The sequence below is a fragment of the Simochromis diagramma genome, unplaced genomic scaffold (assembly GCF_900408965.1).
Source record: "Simochromis diagramma unplaced genomic scaffold, fSimDia1.1 OVJJ01000293.1, whole genome shotgun sequence".
NCBI classification, from domain to species: Eukaryota; Metazoa; Chordata; class Actinopteri; order Cichliformes; family Cichlidae; genus Simochromis; species Simochromis diagramma.
Genome location: NW_024386801.1, coordinates 24,926,616 through 24,954,602, shown reverse-complemented (window position 1 = coordinate 24,954,602; position 27,987 = coordinate 24,926,616). Strand labels below are relative to the sequence as shown.

At 41.8% G+C, this 27,987-nt stretch overlaps 2 protein-coding genes across 6 annotated transcripts; one reads left to right on the top strand and one right to left on the bottom strand.

The window, feature by feature from the left end:
• Positions 1-6: 6 nt before the first annotated feature.
• Positions 7-6,221, bottom strand: LOC120730379 (UDP-glucuronosyltransferase 2A1-like). Of its 2 annotated transcripts, XM_040026763.1 has the most exons (7): positions 5,810-6,221; positions 5,080-5,569; positions 2,796-2,944; positions 2,583-2,714; positions 2,324-2,411; positions 1,538-1,757; positions 7-1,352 (listed from the first exon to the last, which is right to left on the bottom strand). In XM_040026763.1, the coding sequence occupies exons 1-7, from the start codon at positions 6,065-6,067 to the stop codon at positions 1,073-1,075; spliced, it is 1,617 nt and encodes a 538-aa protein (XP_039882697.1). In that variant the 5' UTR covers positions 6,068-6,221; the 3' UTR covers positions 7-1,072. The 2 variants fall into 2 exon arrangements, with proteins under 2 accessions (XP_039882697.1, XP_039882698.1); XM_040026764.1 differs by lacking the exon at positions 5,810-6,221 and having other exon boundaries at positions 8-1,352; positions 5,073-5,180.
• Positions 6,222-8,568: 2,347 nt separating this feature from the next.
• Positions 8,569-27,889, top strand: wu:fi75a02. Of its 4 annotated transcripts, none has more exons than XM_040026740.1 (11): positions 8,572-8,749; positions 21,377-21,513; positions 21,645-22,025; positions 22,647-23,124; positions 23,228-23,545; positions 23,642-23,665; positions 23,867-24,044; positions 26,565-26,656; positions 26,739-26,810; positions 26,937-27,067; positions 27,190-27,889. In XM_040026740.1, exons 2-11 carry the CDS (start codon positions 21,399-21,401, stop codon positions 27,345-27,347), a joined length of 1,947 nt encoding a protein of 648 aa, XP_039882674.1. In that variant the 5' UTR covers positions 8,572-8,749; positions 21,377-21,398; the 3' UTR covers positions 27,348-27,889. The 4 variants fall into 4 exon arrangements, with proteins under 4 accessions (XP_039882676.1, XP_039882674.1, XP_039882675.1 ...); XM_040026741.1 differs by having other exon boundaries at positions 8,573-8,749; positions 21,391-21,513; positions 26,568-26,656; XM_040026739.1 differs by having other exon boundaries at positions 8,573-8,749; positions 21,391-21,513.
• The last annotated feature ends 98 nt before the right edge of the window (positions 27,890-27,987 follow it).

Sequence of the window (27,987 nt, the reverse complement as noted above, 5' to 3'; positions counted from 1 at the left end):
TGAACCACACAGCAGCACCCAGGAAAAACTCCAGTACAGCAGTTTATTTCCACATCCTTTAGTTTTACAGGTTTCTCACTGTGATCAGGACCTTTCTGTCCAAGGAGACTTCTGCACAATCAACATGTATAGCCAGAATACACAGATACAGCGATTAAGAAATGCTGGTGCAGGTGTGACCTCTGATACATAAATATAATCTTTGAAAATGTTCCAGTGGAAAAGGAGAGCTTTATGTGAGAACTGTGTTTGACTGTAAGTGGATGTGATTGGTTAGTCAGTGTAGTAAACTCATAAAGACTGCACAATGCTGCTCTCTTCAGCTTGTGAGGGCAAACCATCCCGATTTTTACATACAAAGGTGAGCAGGGAAGGAATCACGTGTAATAAAAAAAACCCAAAACACTGAAGCTTCAACGTACACTGTTTCTGTATAAAACTCATATTGATATGTGCTCAGCATTGTGATAAAATTTTATCTAGTATCCAACGAGTCATTAAATCTTCATAGAGATTTTAAAAATTCCATTTTATGACGTCAAAGAGTTCAGATATAAATATAAACTGCAAGCTTGAAATCCTCAGGTGACCTCATGAACAGCATGTTCTCAGTTTAATCAGAACATGTTAGGCATGTCCAGGGATGGATCCCTGTGGAACACCATTAGTGATGGAAAGGGATTCTGAAAAGTTTAGATATTAATGAAGATGAAACCAGTTAATCTGTGTTTAACCTGTTAAACACAGATTAAATGCAATCCCCAAATAGGACTCAGGTGAGGTCAGTTTTCTGGGTGATTTTTAAGGAGTTTTCTAAACACTGGCGTAGTTAGTTAATTTCAGTATCAGGCACAAAAAAAACATGTTTGTTTTTATGTGTTAAATATTGTTTCAATCAGTAGTAAATGCTGGTCTGTAAATCAGGTCATGGGTTAAGTTAAATATTCTCCTCCCTATGTTTTGTGCCTTGAACAGGGTCAGCTGATAAAGTTTCCCATCTTTCGTACATAGTCTTGTTACTAGACTCTCCTTTGTAAATACCAACAGGACGGTGCAAACAGGAAATCTCTCTTCAGTCCTTCTTCTCTCTTCCTGCTCGCCGTCTGCACTGCCGCAGGATGTAGCGTATCCCCACCCACCACAAAGCAGCGACGGTCATCAAAGCGACCAGCAGGGCAGCACCGGTGTCCAAGCTGTGGTACTGGAACCAGTTCAGGTCGTATGATGCCAACCGCAGATGCCTAGCTCCACCATGTCGCATCACAAACTCCACCCAGAAGACGGCGGTACTCAGTGGCGTTACTGGCTGGTCGCGGTGCACCGCTGACAGACGCTGCATGTTGGTCCTGTAGCTGTGAATGGTGAACAAACAGGAAGTCATATGACAGTTTCACTGTTAAACAGTAGTGCACTTTTACTGTGAAGGAATCAGGTCAAAGACAGGAAATAAAATGTTATTAAACAGGTCCAATTGTACAAAGACTAAACTATTAACAGGAAATATACAAACACAATTCCACACTAAAATCACCTTTACCTTGGCTGGTTTGTAACGACGTGCAGCGCCTCTGCCAGCTCCTCAGCTGTCAGATGGTTGAAGTCCAGGACGATGGCGGTGCCGAGGCGGCTCATACGGGCGAGATTATCAGGCTGATCGCCAAACAGCGGCACGCCCACCAGAGGCACGCCGTGAAACACAGCTTCATACAGACCGTTAGTGCCACCGTGTGTCACGAATGCCTTTGTCTTTGGGTGACCTGAGGACAAACAAATGCAGATCTTTTATTGTGAAAGAACATCTTTTTGCAAATATTGTAAATCTGGCTCCTCAATCTTATGTTAGTTGCCATTTCTGGGTCAAAACTTACCAAAGATTCCCACACTCAAATAAACACTTGGGCATCACTGAGAGTTAAAAACAGCCAAAATTCTTTCATCCTCAATGAAATGATCTGTTTGGCTTCTCTCACACCTGTTTAAATAAAGTTTAACATACAGGCATCCAAGATTTATAAAGTTTAACAGAGTTTAAAGTTAACGGGAAGTCAGCTAGTTAGCTTCTATGTAAAGATACACCATGCACTGACATAGATTTCTACCCCCCCCCCCCCCCCCCCACCACCACCACCACCACCACCAAAAACATAAAATATACTGTTATCACTTCGGACATAAATGATAAGCCATCCACAGGAGGATTATCATCCACGCAGGAGGAGTCTGGACCTGGAAGGAGGCTTGGTACGTTGCCACTTAGCAAGTGAATAAGAGGCCTCTTTGAGCTTTCATTTTGAAATCCCATGACATCATGAATGAGTCATACCCAGCAGGTCGTTCTGAGGGATCCAATCAGAAATCTTCGTGTTTGGAGCCAATGCAGTTGGAGCCTCGCCACGGTAACGCCAAATCACCTGAAAGGAAGAAAACACTCCTCAAGTCAAAGATGAAACAAACCATCTGAGCTTCTTCTGCCTGCAGGTATTTTTTTGATGATTATTGCAGAAAGTAATCAATGATGCAATCAATATCTGCTGACAGCCCAGTCCCTGATTGTTTGTCTGTGAGTAGGTGGAGCTTCTGACCTTCTGTGGGATCTGACCAAAGGCGGTGGCGATGATGTTAGCGTGCTGCATCGTCAGGTTGGTTACCATGGAGCCGAAGGAAGCCACAATTATGCCGGCATCACCTGAACTCTGCACAAATGCCTCCAGGTCCTGGAAGATGTGACATCATCATTACATCAACACTCACCTGTCCCATTTCAGTATAAAAGTGTATGCAATCAGAGCTCACACCTCTGGCAGCTGATTGGCCGGTTTGCAGTGTAGACCGCCCACGTATTTGAAGTTTGGTGGGGTCGGCCGTGGCGTCTCGATGTCCCAGAACGTCCTGATGAGCCACACGTCGGCCTTCCCCATAGTCTCACACACGCTGCTGGGAGTTCCTGTCCATACAGGAAAGAAGGGATATGACTTCAAAATAAAGGTTTGTACAGGTCCATAGTTATTTGGACAAGGATGGTTTCTATAATTCTGCATCTGTGCACCAATATAACGGACTTTACATCAAACCATCGAGATGTGACTAAGTGCAGTCTTCCAGCTTTAATTCAGGGTTTAACTTCAGTCTAACATTAACAGTTCATGAATTACAGACATTTTTTTACACAGTCCCTCATTCTCAGAGGATCTAAAAATAACGTTACAAACAAATTTAATTTTACATCAAAGGACAGTTCTCACTACTTGATGAAAATCCTTTGACTGATGAAGAACCCACAGATCAAATGCTGTCTCTTCCTCCAGCTGCTGCTGGTTTCTGCTCTCTGCCTTCAGTTTTGTACTTGAATACTGAAATGTTGCTCTGCTGGTCTGAGATCAGCTGACTGACTCAGTCATTAAAGAGTAATTTTGGGTTGTTTTGCAGTTTGCTTTGGCTCATCATTGTCTGCTCTGTGAAGCTCAGTGTGATCAGTTCTACAGCATCAATGTGAATGTGAGCAGAGCGTAAGACTGTCTTTGTGCTGGTTTTCATCTTTGATTTGTTTTCATACCTAAATACTAAGAGAAAGATCACGTGTGATCTCATTAGGATAGGGGTTTGTGTTGGTGTGTAGGGCTGTAGCCTGTAGGTTTATATTGTTAAATGATGATTATGAGACAGTGTGTTTCAAATCATTTTACAGAGTAACATCAAAGTAACATAACGAGAATGTCTTTCTCCTGGGTGTAATTAAGTAATGTACTGCATTACTTTTAGGAAAAGTGTTCTGTAAGGGGAAATACCTCCAACATGCACAAACATATGACCCACAGCATGTAATTAATTTGCATGAATGTAATGTTGTTGATATGCTGCTTAGAGATGCTGGTGACTCTCAAAGTGGAGTCAGTGGGAATCGATAAGTGATATTAACAATAGAACTGGAATTGCAAAATTCTTATCAATTCCCATCCCTAAGGAAGACAGTCTTTAACATCACATCCTCATATCTTAATCTTTGCAATCCTTATTTTCAGCTCACATCATGGAAAGTGTAGGTGTTTATTCCTTCAAATAAATACTGCTGTAACATCTTTGCTCTGTGGACCTCTGATTATTTTGGATGTGCTCAGATGGTTATCAGAAAGACATTAAGCCACCACTGCACTGTTCATCAGTGAGCTGTCTGAAGACTTTTGACATGAGTGTAAACATATCTGTGAGCTCCCAAAAAGTTCATTCTGTTCATCTTGAAATAGCCTTTCCAGTGGGAGAAATGTTACATCATCATCATCTAAGTGACTTCAGCCTCAGCTGACTGCAGGCTTCCCCAACCGTATACATTTGCACAATGACTGAAACTAGCACCATTGACGAACAATGGCTGTAAGGTCAGTTTCTTGATCATTAATATGGACATTGTCATGATCATTGATTAAATGCAGATCCACAGTCTATTCACACCTACAGGCCGGTGGACACTCTTTCAATGATGAGGATGTACACACCCTGGACAGGGAGGAACGCTGGTTTGAGCGCAGAGTCAAGGAGGCCATTTACGTGAAAAGGGAAAGACCATCTCTGAATCGAGGAGGGGGCCTAAGGATACATCTTTTCCCATCTTACAATGCTGTTTTTGCATTTATTCCCTAACTCTCTTTGAATGGTACTCATGGATCAATGATCAATGGTCACTAATGAATCATCAATGGTCTTTTTCAGTGGTTGTTGATCAATGGTCATGACGATTTGTATATTAATGATTATGAAACTGACCTCACAGCCCATTGTTCGTCACTAGTTTCAGTTATTATTCAAATATACTGTTTATAAGGTTGGGGAAACCTGCAGTCATCTAAGACTGAAGAAGTCACCTGAAATCGTCTTTCACCCACTGAAAACGTCCAGATGAACAGAATCAACGTTTTGGGATTTTCCTACCTGAATATTAAGCATGCATCCAGAAATTTCTGTGAGCTGTTATTTTAGTTAAACTCTGAATCAAAGCTGAATATCTGCCTTCAGTCACATAATGATAGTTTATTTAAACCCTGTGTGATGCCCTCAGAGGTGGAGACATAACTCTTGACCTCTGACCTTTGATCTCCCTGTAGTATTGATCGAGCGTCAGCTTCCAGGTCAGTTCGCTTACTGCTGACGACCCCACATATATCACCATGTTGATCAGCCTCTCACTGAGTGTCATGTGGTCGTTGTATGGGAGAGGAGCTAACGGAACGTAGGATGGCGGTGCGGGGGCGTGGCCACAGTGTCGCTCAAAAACACTGCCGAAGCTGAAGCGCATTGAGATGATGAGTGGCACACTGAGCAAGTCTGCCACCAGGTCACCACACATTGCCATGGAGTCCTGCAAGATGACGTCAAAGCTGGTGTGGCGCAGAGTCGCCATCAGCTGCTTGTTCCTCAGCATTCCGTCACACTGCTGCCTCCCGAAGTCCAGGAAGTGCAGTATCCAGGAAGCCGTCTTTAGGAACTTCTGCAGTAGTGAAGACAAGTGCGCCTCATACATGGAGAAACGCATCAATTCCTGCATAAGGTCCAGATACTCCTGCCGGCTGTACGACACCTGCAGGAGGAAACACCTGATCAGGTCATTGATTCTATATCAGCTACGGCCAAAAAAAACAACGAAAAAAATGCTTTCCTCTGATTTTCAGGTCTGAAATGAGACAAACACGGAGAGGTGTCTGTGGGTAATCAGGGGGAAGGACGGGAAATTAAAATGACTCAGAACCATTACTTCACAGTGATTGTCAGGGATCTTCTTTGGGTGACTACAAACACGCTGTATAAACACCAGTGTTACCTTGAAGACCAGGAAGTTGAATTTGGCGGTGTCACGGCTGTTGTTGTAGTTGACAGACGGCGATGCATTGGGCACTAAGATGGTGACAGAATGATTCCTCTTCACCAGCTCCTCTATGATGGTCTGCATGTTCAACCAATGGCTGAACTCTCCCGGAAATGCCAGAACATGGCCACCATTTACTGTGGAGACGGGATGAAGGAGCAGGAGGGTGAGGGGAAGAAGAAGAAGAGGAAGAGACGTGGAAACCTGCATCATGTGTGAAACAACAAAAAGATCCTGAGTTTGTGAGCAAATCCAGTCAGACTGAAACTGCAGGTCCAGAGTCCAATCTGCTCAGAGGTCAGCTACAGGTGAGAGCTCTGATTGGACAGCATGATTGGCCTGCTTCAAGGCAAACACAGAAACCTGTTTATCCATTGTCCTGCTGGACCTCACTCACAGTTTTTAGAGTCAGCTCAGGTAAAATGACACAGTAACACATATCACAGAATAAAACTTTAACCACAGCCTGAGCATCTTCATATTCATCTCTCAGTCTGTGAGAATATTAAATATCAAGAGTCAGACTGTACACGAAACACACTCTTGCTTTAATCAGAGGTGGAGCCAGACATTTGAAACACCCGGGGCTTAGCCCTAAAGGGTAGTATGCATGTGGGATTTTTTTTTTTGTTTTTTTTTTGGGGGGGGGGGTAGAAATGACTGAGATCAATAGGCTCTGTTTTGAGTTTTGTTCAAAAAAGAATGACTTCATATAGGAAAAAAATATATCACATATGCAGGACACCTTAAACTAGGTTTTTAATTAAGCAGCAAGGCAGAACAAAGTCGGGCTGTATCAAGACACGGGGACTAAACCCCAATTCAACCAGACCCAGAACTGATCCGGAATTAAAACAGGACTACAACAGTTCAAAATCAGGACTACTGAGGACTTAACCAAGACAGAACCAGAATCAGAACTAGATGATAGTAGCACTAAAAATCATCATAGACCTGCACTACACTTATTTTTTTTAATTCTAAGCAAAGTCCAATATTTAGATTGAGAAAAGTTTATATAATTATTTAGCCTTGTTGTGCAAACAAGCCTGCATAACTTAATAAATATAGAATTTGAAAAATAACAAACCTAAAAAGAAACACTAGGTACGAGATACATGAGGACCTATGATACGGTGATACTTTTGGTAAACAACCATTTGACTAACATGTGTGTCTCACCTGCTCTTGTTCCACCTCTGTTCTGTCCTCATTCTCCTCTCTCTCCCTCTTTGTGCTGACAATCATCAAATATACAGTTGAAACCAGATATTCACAAACTCTTCAGATAAAAACACTTTTTTAATTGTAACATCAAATCAGACTAAATGTTTATTTTTTTTAGATTGATAAATATAAAAAACATATTTGTTAACTTTAAGAGTAAAGAGAGAAACTATCTGTATTTCTTAATTGCAAATGGCACCAAATTGTATTCAAAATTCAGCCACACTTATGGAGCTCCACAATTCTTTTCCTGGTGTTTTGGTTGACATCTCTTGATTTTCCCATGTCAAAGAAACAGGCTCTGTGTTTTGCCTTATATGCATCCACAGGTGTGCCACCAATTTACTCACATGGACTCTACTAACCTATCAGAAGCTTCTTCAGCTCAGAATGGAATCCTCTGGAGTTTTCTTATTAATTAACAATAAACTTAGTGTATATGTACTCCTAAATTTGATGAAAGTGATAAAAAATAGAAGCTCTGTCTCTCTTTATTCTGACATTTAACTAATTCAAAAGATATTTCAATATTTATTTAACCAAAACAAAACAAGTTTACTCTAAATTGATGTTGTACAGTAAAAAAATGTTCTTGTGTTGTGTATGTAAATATCTGGTTTCAACTGGGAATATACTGCTGTGTATTGAAATTCCTCTTGTTTTGCATAGAAATATACTGAACAACATACAAAGCATAATATAAATACTACCAGAGTTTTTTCTATGAAAGAAGCTCCTTATGTCCATTCTTGTATATCAGTGCATTACTGAAACCGATTTATTTAGCCGTGGAGGGAAACAACTGAAAATATGAAATAAACACACATGTAAGCTAAGACTCTCTAAAGAAACAGCATTGTTGTTGTTCGGCTTTTCATTTCGCCATTTGTTGATTCACTTGAAGAGCAAGTAACGTAATATGGGTCAAGTGATCAGTTTGACATCAATCTTTCGTGATACACCGTCATATTTACAGTATTTGTACAGTACGAATGACTTGCTTTGGTAACTGGTCGAACTTCAGTTCTCCTCTGTCTGCCTGGCTGCGTTTCTCTAACAGCGCACTCGCAGGCAGCAGCTGCCCCGCCCCGTCTGAGCTCGGATCATACCAATATTAGGGGGGATTTACGCACAGTCGTAAATTCCCACAGTGTGCACTATGTGCTTCGAATATTGTGTGTAGTTTTTGTTTCATACAGTTGTCAGCCAGGCATCTAACTATGAAAAAATTACACTCCAAAAGACCCCGGGCTTCTGACAAAACAACCCGGGCTTAAGCCCAGTAAGCCACCCCAGCTCCGCCACTAGCTTTAATCACACTCTGATCTGCAGAAACTCAACACTACAGCTTTCATGAACACTTTTTCTGATCTGCTTTAAAATGGATGATAAGTAAAGACAATACATCTGAGAGCTCAAAGCGCGGCACTGCAGGCGTCACAGACACACACACACAGCCGTTTCCTGTTCTTTCAAGAGCTTTTATTTTGAAGTTCCCGGCGGAAGTTCCTCGGTGTAACTGCTGCTAGCTTCCTGTCGACCTGTGTGGTGCAAACAGAGGTTCCGAAAGTGGACAGGGCGGACGGATTCCGCATTTCCCTTTAACCGACTAAAATGGGATCTGAGAGGACTTAACGGAACCTGAAGGATCCGCCGGGCTAAAGCCAGGTAAACACAGCGGTTAAAAATGTCTCGGTTTGTCCCGGGCTGACAGCCTCCCTCACAGTAAAGCCCGCTAACGCAGCTAGCCGCTGTTAGCTCAAACACTTTACTAATTTTCCCAAATCTCGTCTTTTTCCACTTTGACCCTCACCGTTCCCGCCTCGTGACTTCCCTTGATTTTACGTCACATGAGTTCCGCTCTGACGAAATAGAAAAACGTCAGGTGAGCCGTTAATCAGTTGACTGAAAACGGGTAACAGGAATATTTCTGGGTGTTCGGTAAGTCTCGCGAGAAAACGTGAAGCTGTGACATCTCATTATTTGTATTCCACCTGCCGATTGCTCATCAGACTACCACAAAATAGAACTTTACATTTACAGTTAAGCCCTAAATGTAAGTGCGGTCATTTAATCCTGAAGGGGACATCTTTGTCCCCACGGTAACCTCACAGGTGAGTTCCCTCTGATGATGTAACGTTTACCCAAGCTTCCTGTTTGGCTGTATGAATAAAGTGTAATTCAACTGACAAGTACAGTGAGGTGATTTGTGGAGTGTATGCAGAATGGCAGGTAAAGCTCCGCCTTTATGTATCAGGGGAAGATGGATCAATTAGAAATTATCAGTGAAATCAAGAAGGTCAATCAGATCAATCGGAGGTTGTTTCAAGCGGGCTGTGGTCATGTGACCTGTGCTCTTTGATGGAGTGTCAGCCATGCATTCAGGGTACAGCTGGGCAATATGAGGAAAATATAATATGATATATATATATATATATATATATATATGTGTGTGTATCGTGATTATGTCTTAAGCCTCCAGCGCCCTCGGTACCGGGGACAAAGGGGGTGAGCTGCAGTTTAAGCCTCCATGAATTTTGTTTTTTTACGTAAATAGCTACATGTGTGGTATCCACAGAAACCTCGGAATCTCAGCTAAAAGCTCATACAAACCATTTCTACAACCACCAAACACAGCGAAAATAACAAACAATTAAAAGAGCAGTCATGTAATTTCACAAAATGCGCCCAACCACAAACAATGAAGCTACGAACTCACTCGACTTCATGTAACCAAGCAAATGGCACGTTGTCTAAAAGCAGAGATCTCGCAGATTCCAAAACTGCACGTTTTGTCACGCTCCAACCAAAATTCACTGAACCAGTTGCAAAAGAAGACCATAAATATACTTCACGTTGGATAAACAATAACATGGAATCAGGCTTACTGTGCAGTTTTTCTTTGTTTCTCTCGCCGATATGTAGCTCATATAAAAGCTGGCTTATCTAAAGTTTTCTTTGGTGTGTGGGGAGACGTTCATGTGCAGAGTTTAAAACATTCTTAATTTTGCAGTGGATGACTTTCCAGCTGGTGGAATAGATTAGTGGTACTGCTATCTTACGTGGCAATAGTTTAACAGCATGTTTTGCAAATTACCACATTTTGTTTGATATCCTCATAAAATCCAAACGACAGCGAGTCTCATTCTCTCACTTAAGTGAAATTCCCACTGTCGCCATATTTTTCCCTTATCTGGTAGTATATAAACACACATGCTCAATGCAGTGTGCTGGGTAGAAAATTTTCCAGTTGGGAGGGGGATTATTGATGCATTCGCAGCATTTGGGAGAAAAAAAATCAGTGAATTACGTGCAGACAGCTTAATATTTCCATGACAACCTATGCTCGATGGTTACGATAAAGCGATTTTAACCATCAATGCAGTCATCTCAGAAATAATGAGCTCCTCTTCCAACCCATCAGGACTCTCAGTGGCCATTTCACAGTACTCAAGTACACAAGACCGTAGTTGTGTACAGACAGATCTGGGGCAGCAGGTTGAGGGTTGCAGATGCCAACAGACTCAATAAACTGATCCACAAGGTCAGTAATGCTGTGGGGATGGAGCTGGACTCCCTTAAGGTGGTGTCGGAGAGGCATATGTTGTCCAACATAAGGACAATGCTGGACAATACCTCCTACCCACTCCATGATGTGCTGGCCAGTCATAGGAACATGTCACAGTACACTAGGGCTGGGCCATATTATACCGTTCACGGTAATACCGGTGCAATGTTAGGCAACGATAAGAAAATGAAATATCGCGATAATATATGGGTAAAACACGCATGCACAGTGCCTTTGTTTTCATACACACATGTCCGAAAAAGCATGGCGGTAACAGAGAATGAGAAGGGACAAAGCGGATTGTTGAGTGAAACGGATGAACCAGAATTTGTTTGTAAAAATGGTGCCACTTCAGTGATGTGGAACTGGTTTGGTGTTTGTCCGTCAGATACCCACCAAAGCACTTTTTTTTTTTTTTTTTTTTTTTTTGTAGAACATGCAAGCTGGCCGTCGTTATTGCCGTATTTGCCGGACTAAGGTGCTTGTAAATCTGGGTCCTAAACTCCGTCCACTTCAGGTCCCAAAGTCAAATGAACACTGCAGCATCACTGAGAGTTAAAAAAAACTGTCTAAATTTTTTCATCTTTAATAAAACGATCAGCATTGCTGCTTTACCAGGTGTAACTATGAAGTTTAACATCCAGGCATCCATGAAAACCGAATTTATTACGTTTAACGGAGTTAGAAGTTAGCAGGAAGTTAGAAGTTAGCTCGCTAGTTTTGGTAGTTGTCTAAGCATGATATAGCATGTTCTGACTGAGAGATTTCTGAAAAAATTCAAACGTACAGCTCTGCTATCACTTCCAACATAAATGAAGACAGGAAACTGAACAGCAGTGACATTTGTAAGGTTACTGAAGTTGGGCTAGCTGGTATATAATGATGTGCTACGTGATTGCTAGCGACACAGCTATGTTAGCATAACATAAACAGTGAAGCTAGAGGATGAACGCTAACACTTTTCCACTCGATAAAAGTTAACGTCAAGGTTCCTGATGGTTGGAGACAAATGCAATCACGTAAACGGACCAAACGCCAGTCAGGAGAACAACTGAGATAATCCATCCATAATACAAGGTTAGTCATTAATATACTGCAACAACATGGGAATAGAGCAGCTGTGATCGAATACAGCATTAATGAATCAACGGTACAGAAGCGGAGGAAGCAAGAAGAATGAGTTGAATAAAGTTTGACTCATCTGACTGCTTTGTTTTGCTTAATGTGCCTTATAACCCCGTGCACCTTATGGTCCAAAAAATACGTATTTGACTTTTTTATTTGGCACACTGCAGTTGAATGTTGCAAAGCACCTCTTTTTAACATCAGTGGATATTATACATGGTTATGCTCAGGATATGTCAGCCCATTTCTACTGGAAATGCCTTTTGGTTAAACTTTCAGCAAGGAATTTGCATTTGCACTGTTAAATGTTTATATAGCTTTAATGCACATAAAAACAGCTACTTGTTTAAGTAAAATGAGTGGATGGGTGTTTTTTGTGCTAGTAAAGTTGTGGAGTTGTATTTTGTCTCGCAGAAATTATATAGTCATATCGTTATCGCAAATTTTCAAATATATATTTTTGGTCATATCGCCCTGCCCTAGTGTCAATTATGTCGTCAGTTATATCGTTATCGCAAATTGCGAGCAGCTGCATTTTGCACCATCTGTAGACCTCTAAAACCTTTCTTTGGTAGCCCAGAAAGAAGAGCGTTACAATAATCAATACGTGAGGACACAAATGCATGGACAAGAACCTCTGCAGTGTCGCTTGTCTGATTCTGGCTATGTTCCTCAAATGATAAAAGGCGGTCTTTGTTATCTCTTTTACATGAGATTCAAAGGAGAGCACCATGTCGAACCACACGCCCAAGTTTGTCATGAATTCTCAAGATGAAATTTTGGGACAAGTGCTGAAATTTGTGTGGCCCAATGACCATCAACTCTGTTTTATCAGTATTTAGGAGCAAGAAATTATCCGATAACCAGCCCTTAATTGCAGATAGACAAGATTCTAGTTTAAAGACTTCAGCACAATTTTCAATGGTTAAAGGAACATAAAGCTGCAGGTCATCAGCATAACAATGAACGGTTACATTAAAAGAACGTAAAAGAACACCAAGAGGCAGCAGGTACATAGAAAACAGAAATGGTCCAAGTATGGAGCCCTGAGGGACCCCATGCCTCACTGCACAAGTCTCGGAGAGATCATTTTTAAAACTAACAGTCTGAGACCTCCCAGACAGGTAAGATCTCAGCCATGATAAAACATTTCCTGTAATTCCAATAAAATGTTCAAGCCTATCTAATAAAATGCAGTGATCCACAGTGTCAAACGCAGCACTTAGATCCAGTAGTAATAAAACTGAAATGCGATCATTGCCTGCATTTACCAGCAGATCATTTACCACTTTTACTAAAGCTGTTTCTGTGGAGTGATTTGGTCTAAAAGCAGACTGAAATGGTTCAAACAGATTGCTTGTTGACAAATGCTCAGTGAGCTGCTTAAAAACCACTTTTTCAAAGACTTTAGATAAAAAAGACAGATGTGAGATGGGTCTGTAGTTTGCGACCATGTCAACATCCAGTCCAGGCTTTTTCAAGATAGGCACTACCACAGCTGATTTAAAACATTCAGGGAAGACTCCAGTCGTCAATGAAGTATTTAAAAGAAACAGAATGTAGGGTCCTAATGCTGACCACAGTTCCTTTATAGCCCAGGCTGGTAGAGGATCCAAAGAACAGGTTGTACATCGAGCTGCTTTTACAACCTTAGTTAATCCAGACAGAGAAATAACCTTGAAATCAGAGAACAGTTTATCAACACCAACAGGCAAAGCAGCCGAGTAGTCTAATGAAAAGCTTGAGGAGGGAGTTACCTGATTTCTAAGTGTTTCAGCCCTGTCTCTGAAAAACGTAAGAAAGTCATGAGCTATCAAATTAGAACAGCAGAGAGTTGACTTACTCTCTGTAAGTTGCGACACTGTTGAATAAGAGTTTTGAGTTATGTTTATGACTCATGATGAGATTTGAGAAATAATTTGCTTTCGCTTTTGACATCGCTAATTGAAGAGAAGACAATGAGTCCTTCCAAGCCTGTAGAAATACTTCTAGTCTGGAAGATCTCCAGTGACGCTCTGCTTTTCTACAATTTCTTCTCAAGTTCAAGAGCTCCTCATTTAGCCAAGGCATAGGGTTCCTTTTTTGACATTTTAACTTCTTTACGGGAGCAACAGAGTCCAGTAGTTCAAGAAGTGTATTATTAAGATTCGCAGTCAAGGTGTCCACACATAACTCCTGGGTAAAAATAGGGTCCAACACATCAGGTAGATGTAATTTAACTCCAAGCAATGCTTCAGGGCTAATGCCGAGATGATCTGAGGGGCAATCTTCCCCTCTCAGAAGCTGGAGATTTAGGGATTAAAATATCAAATAAAATTGCTGAGTGGTCTAAGATAGGTAAAACACAATTTTCAGTCATTGATACATTCAGTCCGTAATCCAAGACAAGGTCTAGGGTGTGGCCCTTACGTGTTGCCCCAGACACAAATTGTGTGAAGCTTAAGGAATCAATTACATTTAAGAAATCTTTGACCAGGGGTTTATCCTCACAACACAGATGAATATTAAAGTCTCCCACTATAAGAATCCTTTCATAGTGAGCGATAAAACATGTCAAGAAGTCTGAAAATTCCGAAATAAACAAGTCATTATATTTAGGTGGACGATAGATGACTATAATTAGAACCACAGGACAGCTTAAAGTCAGGAGTTGGGACTCAAATGAGGTAAAAACACCAGGACTTTGTATCTGGTATTGTATCTTTGTATCTGTTTAAGTTTCAGACGAAATGCATTCTGGGATACTCGTTGCACCAAGTCCACACAAGTCATCACTAAGAATGCTTGATAAAATGGGCGGAGCACAAAAACACATTTAGGCATTTTTAGCGTACTTGACTTGATGCGTGCTTTGAATAGAGATTGACAGACCACGTGACTTTCGCGCATTGCATGCCAGGAACTCGTGGTAAAACAATCCAAGTATCGCATCAAATGCAAGCATTTGAAGCTCCGCAAAAACGTTCATTCTCCGGTTCCAATACCTTCTTGCTTTTTCTTTGCCCCCCAAAAAAGGTATGTACAAAACAAAGGAGAACAATGCCGGTCCGTACAAAGACAGACTTGATGAAAAGTCAAAGAAAAGATACGAGGAAAAAATCAAAGGAGTGAAAGGGTTAGACCCTTACGAGCACACAGTGTGGACAAAAGACGTTAGCGTGCTGCCCAACTTTCACCACGCTCATATTTATAATTATACGGTTCTTGGAGTGAGTGCATACACTCATGAAGTTTAGAAACTTCAGGTCACTGCAATAAGCCCAGGTACAGTTTACCGACGGATGGGTACAGGACCTTGAAATGCACCGTGTAGAATGAACCAGTCTCACAAATCGTCTTCATAAATACACATTCATTAACCATTTATTAATAGGAGCTTTGAGCTCAACGGTAATTAATTAGTAGTGGAAATAATATCTGGTACGCATTACAGAAATGCAGTGACAATAATATTGTATGCTGTAATTGTACTGGGCAATTAGTGATACAAAAAACCAGTTTTATTCTGTGAATAAAAGTATATGTTTTTGTCAATGTACCATGGTAATAACAGAAGCGAAATGCAATATTGTGTCAGGACAATTCACTATTTATGCACAATAAACAAAGGAGCATAGCGCGACAATTTCTGTTCAGCGCCAGACTTGCTTGTAACCTATATCACCAATTATGTTAAGAAAAATGACGTAATAACTACAACAGAAGACTGACCTTTGTAGAAATGCTTGGAGCAGACTAACATGTGAGCTGGAGTGTTCTGGGACGTTATATTTGGTCTTTGAATGGCTGCAATCCAGGCCACCCATCGCCTCTTTGTTACTTCGGAAACATGGCTTGAACAATTTCTCTTCAACGACGTAATCCGATAACAACCGATTTACCCGTCGGCTTCCCGTGGCTGTCATGCGACCGGCTATTGCAGTTAATAATACAACAGCTTCTTGCCATTTTTTGTGTTTCTTTTTATCGCTGTGTAACTGATTTAAATTGAAAGTCTGTGTGCGCTAGTACCTCTTGCCACGAGTTCCCAGAATCCTTTGCAGTTTTACCCCTGAATGACCTTACATTTTCAATCTCTATTGGAAGAATACAACTGATGGCATTTCACAAGTCCATAGGAACACAAGTACAAATATTGAAAAACAGCCAGTGTTTGTGAATAATGATGAAATGAAATGTTCATGAACTGATCTCGAGTCTGCTGCATCACTGCAACATCAACTGACTCTGATCGTTACATTTAAGGTCAAAGGCCAAACCAGGATTCAGTTTCATCTGTTCTAAACGATGAGCACAGACAGATTTATATCAAACTTTATTCTGTCTGTGATGATAACAGTTGATTTCAGTCAGTACTGATGTGTGTCCTCTGAATTTAAATTGAGCCTCTGACGTCTGTTTACCTGTTGCCGTGGTGAATCACAGTATCAGAGCTACATTGATGATTGCTTCTTGTCATTAATATACTCAGAGCTGATTGGTCCAGCTCTGAGCTGTTCTTGCTAGATGTGCTGTGATGGATGGAGGACAGACACAGCTGCAAGATCTGTCCTAATACGTCAAGATACTAGTGATGGAATTTCTGGCTCTTTTTAGAGAACCAGCTCTTTCGGTTTCGGCTCACTAAAAAGAACCGGCTCTTTCGGTTTCGGCTCACTAAAAAGAACCGGCTCTTTCGGCTCCGAACCGGCTCTTCAGGTTGTTTTGTTGCTTTAATTAATTTATTATTAACAATAATATAAAATTATGCACAAAAGGAATTACTAATGTAAAAAAAATGGTTTTATTTATATATATTTATATATAAATAAATGCGGTGGCCCCTAGTGACAAAACACGTACGAACTCCAAAAAGCACATACAAACTCCAAAACACATTTCTAGCATGAACTGAACTTCCAAAACAGAGCTACCTAGATCACTTAAATTACACAATTGAAAGCATGTGTGTATTGTTTGTGTATTTATACACAAGCACTCATATATAGTCAAATAATTTAAAAAAAAGTTAATTTACCTGTTATTACCACACACCAAATCCGGTTGTTGCTAATTGCTGGCTTGTGTAGCCACTAGGTAACAAAAGCTCAACACTGCCCCTAGCATCCTGGAGCACTTCTGTTGTCTTTTGTACATGTTTTGAGTTTTTATGTGTTTTTACGTGTTTTGGAGTTTTTACGTGTTTTTATGTGTTTTTACGTGTTTTGGAGTTTTTACGTGCTTCAGAGTTCGTACGTGATTTGAAGTTTGTATGTGCTTTGTCTGTAGGGGCCACCGTAAATATACTTTTATTTATTCACTCCACATAAAATGTAATAAATAAATCACATAATACAAAAACCAACTAGTCATAGTTCAACTTTTAACTATTTAAATTTTCAGCTTTTTCCTTTTACAAATTTAAAGTGAAACAACACAAAACACTGCAAACCACAACACAATTAAATATAAATTATAATATGAAAACAAAAAGAACATGCATATTCTCTGTCATATGGACCTGCATGAATAAAATTTCTGAATCCTTTATCATCTGCAACTGAAAATAGTTGTGGATAATTACTATACCTTTCTAATGTGAAGTTGTTGTCCCTGGCTCTCTTTCTCTCTCTCCCCCTCTGGCTCTGTTCCTGTGCTACTGAGTGTAACTGCCGCCCCTCCCCCCTCTTCCCAGCGTAAAGCACAAGGCTCGCGTGCTGAGTGAAGCGGAAAAAAAGTGCGAGAGAGAGAGGGTGAGAGAAAGGGGGGGAAAAAACCCCACGGCTCGCGACAAGGAGCCGGCTCGCGTCGTTCACGTCAAAGAGCCGGCTCTAAGAGCCATTTTGTTCTCGACCGACCCATCACTACAAGATACGACCTAATAGCTCCCCAAAAGTGAAGCATATCTCTATCGCCCCCTAGTGTCTAGCTGCAGTATAGGTCATAAATCCTGCCTCCTCCATGTTAGTGGATGGGACTGGTGTCAGACTAAAATTTTAAAAAAAAATCTCCTCAAATAAACTTCTTCCAAAAATGCTTTCTTCCACTAACGGTAGTTCTCATGACTCTGATTTGTTTTTTAGGGGTCTCCTTACTCATAAGTTTGATTGTAATTACTACCATAATGCTGTTAAATTGGGGTGGAACTTTATCATAACAGCTTTGACTGGCAGCTGCAGTAACGGAGAAACTTGCGTATCTCTTTCGGGAAAGGCAGATAGATCTGAGAGGAGGTCCAGTGTTTACGTTACAAAACTGCACCGACTGTTTCAAACTGACAGCCTGAGGTGTTCTTCAGTAAACTGGACTACCCAACAGAAGGACCCGAGGCCCCGCTGCACTTTTTCGGTAAGTTAAACGTGTTTGTAAGCTAATCTGTAACTAATGTCCGCAACTAGGTCCTGAGACCTAGCTACCTAAGATGAGCACTCGGCTGTTGGGGAAACTTGTTTTGTAAAGTTTGTTTAGCTAATCCGTGCAGGTGAATGAATTTACCCTGACTAAAGAAATCATAAAAGCACCAGGCTGCTCAGTCACCAACTACCGTTACTATTACGATTATTAAATATGTGCAAACAGCAGCATGTTTTCTGTCTCTTGCTACATCTGTAAGGACAGTAACCCCAAATTAAAAAAAAAAAGAAGAAGCTTGGACCCTTTGGCAGCTTCAGTTAAAGTTGTTTTCTTTTACTAGGTTTGTTTCAAATGTTCCGGTTAAAATAACAGCCTGGATGATTTTAAATGAGATATTTTTCACAAAGTTACTTCTGCAGTACTGCTTACAGCTTACATCCTTTGAGGGAAATAATTTAAAGTATTAATATTTGTCCAATACTCAGGCAGCAGCTCAAACACTGCTGATAACACGTCCGTATGTTGGTGACCACGATGCAACAGCAGACTGAACCAGGACTGAAACCTGCTCCATCATCTCATCTTGGCAAATCTCCACTTAAAAAGCACCAGCGATTCAAGGGTAAACATTATATTGGAAAATGTGTTAGTATATAAGTATTTGTCCTTTTCTAACAGCTCATATGTCAGCTGTCAGCAGAACTTTAGAACTGAAAAAATGTAAGAGAAGAACTTCAGATCCTGAGTGTGTGGGACAGAGAAGGATCAGCTTTATTTCAGATTTGAGAGATAAACTTTATATTTCAGTTTGTGATGGTTCTGTTCTCTTTGTGATTACAGGAGCTGCCCTCAGATTCAGACCTCAGCACCACCCAGTGACAGCAGATAGATCACCCTATATCTTCACTCTTTGTAGTAACTGCAAAATTAACTGATGAAAACAGTACAAAGTACCACATGTGCTGTCAGTGAAAGCTGCAGCTGTTTTATTGATAAAGTTAAAGACAAAAAGACAAAAGGATTAATCACCCGTGTATCTGTGTCACTATATATCAGCATTAACAGGACCTCAGTTTGGTGTTTCAGAGAGCTGCTGATCTCAGACCTGCACAGTTTCTGTTTTAAACACTTGATGTACTCAGCTGCATGAAGAGCACATGAGATTTTCTCTGACACAATTAAATAAAACCTGATGAAGGTCAAAGGTCGCCACTTGTATGTTGAGCTAAAAACTTGTCATCTGGAATTCTTTCACTGTTTTTTTGCCAATGGTGTGTTATTTATCATAAAGTAATCCGGAGTCATTCATACAAGATTAACCAGAGAGGATAATTTATTTTTAAATATATAACTTTCTACAGGACTGAATATAATATCTTTGTGTAAAAGTCCAGTGCCTCTGAGAATGATCTGAATACTTCTAACATTAGACAAAGCAAGTCTCCATCACAGTGTTCATGAAATGCTGGGTTTATCCATCTTCTGGGGCGGGGGCCTATGGTGGAGCTCTGAAGATTTCCCTGTGAGGGAGCTGCTGGTGAAGATCATGAGTCCTCCTTGATCCCTGCAATAAGCTTTAGTCTTCCTGGTGTTTCTTAAATGAAGCCTCTCTCAGTGGGTCAACAGAACTTCTGGCACAGGACAGCTGTGATGAAAGAATAGGAGGAAGTTTCTCTAAACCTCTGGACCCAGGAAACCCAGCTTGGTCCTGATGGTCTCCTTTACTAGTTTCTCCACAGGGTGAATGTAGCTGTTGATGATAATAATATGGACTATATTATTAAATGAAAAGAACAAATTAGACTACATTACTGAAACCTGCCATTTCAAAAGTTTCCATGTTACCAGGCTGTAGAGTGCTCTGAACGGAGTGATTGTAGATGTTGTAGAACTATAAGATGATAAGTTTTGTGTCTTTTTCATAGTAGTGATCTGGTTGTATTTACCTTAATTTAACAAGTCATCAGTCGTGGTAAACCCATCAGCAGATAAACTGGAGCAGCCGGTCTACGTAAAAAGTGTAGGGGTGTGTGTGGGCAGGAGCGTGATGCAGATGCTCCACCCCAAGTCACTACTGCGCAGACTCCGACTGTGTCTCAATTCAGGGGCTGCATCCTTCGGAGGACCCGGCCTTCGTGGTCTATGTGGGCTGGGTCCTCCGAAGACTGAGAAAGCCGGAAGCGCGAGGCTGTGAAATGGGACTGTCTGGCCTTCAGATTTGCGTCACCGCTGTCTTGGTGGAGTTTAATAAACTCAGCTGTCTGCTTCTTGCTATGTAAAATATAACAGGACATTGGAGTAAATTCTCGACCATCTCACACTTCTGTTTAATCAGTTTTCTGTTTCAGCTGTGTGAAAACTATAACTTTAATCTCAGCCAAACCAATTTACTCGGGGACAAATAAAACACTGAAAAAAGCCGAACGATAACATCTTTAAGTTATCTAAGTGACTTTTATATCATGTTTAACCTGAGTAGTGAAAGACCGCGGGGGTCTGAAAGCAATGTGCCGGGAATCCGGTGTTCTCGCTGGCTCTAGTGAGCCTCGACCACCTGGTGCGCTATCGAGCTGGTGGGTAACAGACGTCTCCGAGCACTTTATCAAGACATCACATATTTGCAAATCAGAGCCAATATTTGAAGTTTACACAGCTACATTCTCGCCTGAAAATATGTTAAAAATTAGTTTTTTGACCCAGAAAGAGTAACGTTTCAAACTCTTTAGCCACGCTCCTCCACCATTGCCGCGTTTGGAAAGGATTTTTATATTATTATGGAAACATTATGAACAATAATTTAATTAATAAAGTATTGAAAAGCGTAATAAGAGTAATATTACAACTAAGTAGCTGCCGTCATTGTTGGAAACTGGAATTGGCTGGGCCGCACTATGAATTCTGGGATATGTTGGGCCACGAAGTACACACCCGACCCATCCTTAAAATTTGGGGAAATGAAAGACGCATTTGTCGGCTGCATTTGGAGGAGTCTTCGAATTGGGACAGCCTTCGTCGCGTTGCTGTGATGTAATCGGCCTACAAATGCAGCCTTCGAAGGTTGCAGCCCCTGAATTGAGACACAGCCTCTGGCTCCAGAAGTGCAACATGGCAGCTCCCACAACTGGGAAATTTTGGCTTCATTTTTCTACAATGGGAGGAAGTGCAGCCATGTTGTCTATCTTTTATATTTTCATTTTTCAGGACAATGACATCATTACAAAGTTTTGATCTGTGTCACATGAAACATAATTTCTGATTGTATTCATTAGTCTCTCTCTGGCAGTTTTCACCATGCTCTCTCGACCGCTTACACTAATCGAGAGTGACGGCAGGGGCCAAAACCTAGTGGTGATGTCTCCGCCCCATGTTCTCCCATTGGTTGATGAGGATGAGGACACACAATCAGGTGTGCATTTGTTTTTGTGTTTTTATTTCCTGATGATTTACAAAGGCTAACAGCCTGTTTCTCCTCCTCTGTTACTCTTCCCCATCAACATTCTTTTTCTTCTCCTCCTTTCTCTCCTCTTCCTCCCTCAGCTCCTACTCCTTCAGTTCCAGTAGCCACTCATCCTCCTCTTCGTCCTTCAACCACGTCTCTTCCGTCTTCATCTCCTCCTTGTTCAGCTCCTCCTTTTCTACATTTAGCTAGCCCCCTTCCTCCTTCAACTCCTCCGCTTCCTCCTCCAGCTTCTTCTTCATCTCCTTTAGCTCCTCTCCCCCCTCCTCCCTGTTGCCCCTGCGCCGCTCTCCTGCCTCGCCTCCTCTCAAGCCACCGGATGGAGGTACGACGCCTCCTGCGAGGAGCTCTAGCATCTCTTGGCCGTCGTCTGAATTCTCTGGAAAGGAGAAGCAGAAGGACGGGGAGGAAGAAGAAGAACAGCCAGAAACAAAAAGAAGAAGGAGCATCATGTTTGACTGGTGAGTCGTTTTTGAAGGTTACTGCAAGTTCTTTGAGGTTTCCTGCAGGTTCTGGCAGGTCTCGGAAGATTAGTGGAGGTCTAATAAGGTTCCTGCAGGTACCTGTAAGTTCATCTAGTTCTCTGAGATTTCATGCAGGTTCTGGTAGGGCTCTGGGGGATTATGCAAATTCTTTGAGGTTTCCTGCAGGTTCCTAGGTCTCGAGGGTGGGGGTTGTTCCTGTCGGTTCCTGAATGTTCATTCAGGTCTCAGAGGTGTCCTGCGGGTTCCTGGAAGTCTCAAGAGGTTCCTGCAAGTCTTTGGGGGCTCTCTCTGAGGTTTCCTGCAGGTCTCTGGAGGTTCCTGAGGCGTGTTTCTACAGGCCTCTAGGGGTTCCCTTTGTTGGTTCCTGCAGGTCTCTGAGCCTTCTTGTAGGTCTGTCACAGTTCCTGTGGGTTCCTGTAGGTTAATTTAGGTCTCTGAGGTTTCCTGCACATTCTGGCAGTCTCTGACAGTTAATGTAGGTCTTTGAGTGTTCAGATGTCAGAGAGTTTCTGGGGGTTCCTGTTGAGGGTTCATGCAGGTCTTTAAAGGGTTATAATCTACTTACAAAAAGTGATCCTTGTTTCCTGTTTCTTTCAGGGCCATCTGTCTTTGCGTCCAGCTCCACTTCCTCTTTTTCCTGTAGTACCCCGCCTCTGCCACTTGTAACCATATCCTCTTCATCATCAGTATCATCATCATCCGATAGTGAGGAGTCGTCCTCGTCTCCTTTTTCTTCCAGTTCCATTCAATCACAAAAGAAGAGGAGGAGGAGAGGAGAAGAAGAGACAGTGAGCAGGAGGAAGAGGAGGAGGAAGAACCACCAAGGAGAGATCAGTGTTTGTCCAGAAAAGAAAGAAGAGAAGGTGGAGGGAGAGGGAGAGGCAGAGGGGCGCTTTGTGGGGCAGATGGCTGTCTGCGTTAGAGGAGGAGGTGAAAAGGGGGAGCCGCTCACGCTGTGTAACTTAAGCCAAGGGAAGAACAAAAGACCAGAGACTGAAGGCTCCAGCCAATCAGAGAGGGCAATCAATGTGTTTGTGAGGAAGAACGGTTATAGAGTGCCGCTGCTGCAACACAGGTGAGGGGGATGATGGCTGATGATGTAACAGCCAATCACCACAGATTTTGGCCTTGCTAATCCATTTTAGGTGATTTAACTGTAATTTTTTTTGTACTTGCAGCTTGTCCTCCCAGAATGCCTTGTATATCCTCCAGTCAGCTGAGAGTCTGACCATCAGCCAATCGGAACTATTCATTGTCCCTTCTGGCAAGTGGCGTTTTTCAGGCTTCACACAGCCCCTTGCCCCATCTTCCAATCGCGCTGCTTTCCATCTAAGGGTTTGCTCCGCCTCTTATTCTGTTAGCCCAGCCCCCCTGCTTCATCTGCCAGCAGCTGCCATGGAAATGATGTTGGATTCAGTGAGGGGTGGAGTTTGTTGTAGTCCACAGCGGTCCCTGAAGGACTGGACAGCCCCACCCAGCCTGAGCAGCGACCACTGGTTGGTCGAACTTTGTTTTTAAATGAGGCTAATTTAAAAACAATCTTTAAATCACAGAATTTACTTAACAGGCATCTTTCTGTTTCATCTTCACAGTTATGTTCAAACGCTAATATTGAGGTAATGAATCTTAACTTTTCATTTATACAAATAAATCTTTTCTTCAGTGAAACTAAACAGTCTATATCAATATAATTAGTTTAACCAGTGATATATTAATATGTTTAATGTCCTCATCATTATTAACATCATAAGTAGTTTAACTTGTGTTTCTTACTTGGATAAAAATCTAATAAATAAAGTGCTTCTTGTGCGTTTCAGTCCAGCCTTTTCTGCCTGGCGACAGCAGAAGCAGCGGTCCAATCACAGCACTCAGAGCCTCTACCTACCACGGCGACGACCCCGGCCCCTGCCTGCCTGCTCAGCCAATGGATTGCCTGCTTCACTCCCAGCTGACCAATCAGCAGTCAGCTCTGAGTTTCTTAGCACAAATGGAGAGGTGAAGTTGTTTTCTTGTTTTTATTATTTAAAAAATATATTTCAAATAGTAAAGGGTGTTTCTCTATCTTATGTTGGCCTTTATTAAATTATAGAATTGCGAAAACAAACTAAACACTAAAGTCACAGGGAGGAGTCCTCAGATCTCTACATAGCATAAATCAAACAACAGTCGTGTCCAAAATCATGGGCTGCATCCTCCTGAGGACCCGGCCGCGGTCTACGTGGGCCGGGTCCTCAGAAGGTCGGGTAGGCCGGAAGTAAACTGCTGTGAAACTGGACGGTCTAGCCTTCAGATTTGCGTCACCGCTGTCTCGGTGGAGTTTAATAAACTCAGCTGTCTGCTCCTTGCTATCTAAAATACAACAGGACACTGGCGTAAATTCTCGACCATCTCACACTTTTGTTTAATCAATTTTCTGTTTTCTGTTTTATTCAGCTGTGTGAAAACGACCCTTGGGATTAATAAAGTTTTATTATATCTAATCTAATAACTTTAATCTCAGCCAAACCGATTTACTCACAAACAAATAAAACACTGAAAAAAGCCAAACAATAACATTTTTAGGTTGTCTAAGTGACTTATATATTATGTTTAACCTGAGTAGCGAAAGGCCGCGGTGATCTGAAAATGATGTGCTGGGAGTTGTGCCGTTCTCGGTGGCTTCAGTGACCCTCGAGCTCTCGGCGAGCTATCGAGCTCGTGGATAACAGACGTCTCCGAAAACGTCGGAGCATTTTTGCAAATATGTGATATCTTGATAAACTGAGCAGATATTTGAAGTTTACACACCCACATTCTCGTCTGAAAATATGTTAAAAGTTTTATTTTGTGACCCAGAAAGAGAAATAAGAGTAATATTAAAAACTTAGTAGCGGCCGCCATTGTTGAAAACTGGAATTGGCTGAGCCGCGCTATGAATTCTGGGGTATGGTGGGCCACACCCAGACATACCCGACCCATCCTTCAAATTCGGGGAAAAGGAGGGGCAGAGGTGGGTCGAGTATTCAAAAATTGTAATCAAGTAAGAGTAGCATTACTTTACAATAGCGTGTTATTTATCATTAAGTGATTCAGAGTTATTCATACCAGAGTAACCAGGGAGGATAATATATTTTTAAATATAATTCCAGAGCCTTTGAGGAGTATCCGAGTATTTATAACATTACACAAAGCAAATGTCTCCATCACAGTGTTCATGAAATGCTGGGTTTATCCATCTTCTGGGGCAGGCCTACGGTGGAGCTCTGAAGATTTCCCTGTGAGGGAGCTGCTGGTGAAGATCATGAGGTCCTCCTTGATCCCACCACAAGCTTCAGTCTTTCTTAAATGAAGCCTCTCTCAGTGGGTCAACAGAACATCTGGCACAGGACAGCTGTGATGAAAGAATAGGAAGAAGTTTCTCCAAACCTCTGGATCCAGGAAACCGGGCTTGGTCCTGATGGTCTCCTTTACTAGTTTCTCCCCAGGGTGAATGTAGCTGTTGATATAATATGGACTCTATTATTAAATGAAAATAACAAATTAGACTACACTACTGAAACCTGCTGCTATTTCTAAAGTTTCCATGTTACCAGGCTGTAGAGTGCTCTGAAGATTTAAACAGGTTTACATGCATTAAACTCACAGTATTATGTTAAAATCTCAAAGGACAGCATTACATTTCTGATATTAACAGTAACTCTGGGCCTCTGTGGAGTGTGCAACTGATCTCATTGCTGTCTAAAAACGGATAACAAAAACTAAGAAGTGCTGAATCATTCAAAAATACAGACTATTAGAGTAACAGGTGTGTAGCATCCCTAACTAGCTAGCAACAAGCCTCCAACACAGTGTGTATGCTAGCGGCTAATCTAGCAAACAAATTAACAACAGAGTGATTGTAGAGGTTGTAGAACTATAAGATGACAAGCTGTGTGTCTTTTTTGTAACAGTGACGTGGTTGTATTCACCTTGATTGAACGAGTTGTCAGTCGTGGTAAACCCATCAGCAAATGAACTGGAGCAGCCGGTCTACGTAAAAAGTGTAGGGGGGCGTGTTTGCGGTCACATCCAGAGGGTGTGTGGGTGGGAGCGGGACACAGTCGCTCCACTTCCACCTCAAATCACTAGTTTGTAGACTCTGGCTCCAAAAATGCAAGATGGCAGCCTCCAGAAGTAGGATATTTTGGCTTCATTTTTGCACAATGGGAGGAAGTGCTGTCGTGTCATTTTCTACAGTCATTGGACCCACCTGAACACCTACACCAAAAGGTCAAAGGTTACTCTTTGAAGATGCTAAATTTAATATTTTGGACTAAGAGCACACATAGTTTGAGAGGGGTAAAGGATGCCATCTACGTCCACTATGAACGTCCATCACTGAACAGAGGTGGAGTCCTACAGTGAAGTCCTGGGATCCTATCCAAAGTGTTTCAAACCCCATGCACACCATAATGTTGAACCTTAATGTGACCTAGACCACTTCCAGGGTAAATATTAAATAACAGGGACTATCAGTAATTTTTTTTTTTTTTACAGCAGCATGGTAAACGGGTCTCACAGATCAGAATCCGGCGTGCGCCACCGCGCGAAATGCTGCTTACACCAATGGGACTACCAAAGGTCAAAAGGTCAGGAAAGAAACTAAAAACTTACATGTACAGTAAAAGTGCCAACATTATTTCAAATGTGGACCTACATTTGCTTTCTCAGAATAAAGAAGAAAGAGTTCAGTCTAGAGGAGATTTACACCAACAAGAACTACAGATCCCCTGCTAACAACAGGTAAGACTACAAATCCCTACTAATGAGAGGTGAAGGGTTTTTCTGTAAAGACTGTACATGCCCTTTATGTTAATATGCTTCCATATCCAAACTCCATCTCCCAGCATGGTTTGCTTGTTCCTGCAGAAGTCTGGAAACCATCTTTGAGGAGCCTCGGGAAAAGGACGGAGCACTGCTCCTAATTGGCCAGCAGAAGAGGCGCAGGCTCCTCCTCTTTCCTGATTTCACGCAGCCCAGAAAGAGGAAGAGACCACAAGGTACACTGGGAAATGTAGTTTGCATTAGGGAGGTTGTCCTAGGCACACTGAGAGTGGTTACTGATTATTGATTAGCTGTTTGTCATCAACTGTGAGATTGAAGAAAAATTCTTTGTGTTTAGGGGCGGGACTTCCTGCTGCTATGGTACCCAGGAAAAGAGCAGCTGCTCGGCGACATTGCCACAGCAATGGTGGTGAGGACATGGACTTGGACGTGATGCTGGTGGAGCGACTGAGCGCGCTTGAAGACTTCCTGACTCGGCAGGGTCTGGATGTATGAGCTCTGATATCACTTCTTATCAGCTAACAAAAGGCCAAAAAACTGAGCTGCTACTATGCCCACTGACTGAGTGTCACCATAGTAACGCCATCAGGTGATGTGGTGGGCAGGCTTTTTTGGATTTTTTTTTGTTTTGGGTTACGATGAAGATGTGAAACATAAACCTGCTTTGATCTTTTTATAGTGTGTAAGGCCACGCCCCTGCTGCTGACCATACCCTCTATAGGCTCACCTGAGAAAATATGACAAAACGTCCTTCGAGCCTTTTTAAGAGGGTGGGGCTTATTATAGACACTAAGCTGCTGATTGGATACCTGTGACTCGGACTGTAAAACCTAACTCCTTTTTTTTTTTTTTTTTTTTTTTTTTCTAAGTTTTCGTTTTTGCTAATATTAAAGATGTCCCCCTCTCCTCCCCCACCCCCAGTACTCTTATGGTACAGGGTAGAGTTATGTGCAGTACTATTTGTACTGCAGGCCTGCAGTGTGTATGTTGTGTGCTGAGTCTATTTTTGAATCAATAAAGTTTTTCTGGTCTCGGAACGTCTTTGGTTTGATTTTTCTGAATTCAGAGGTCATTGAGGAACACCACCTGTGTATGTGCTTGGTGACTTGCTAACATAATAATGATATTTGATTAT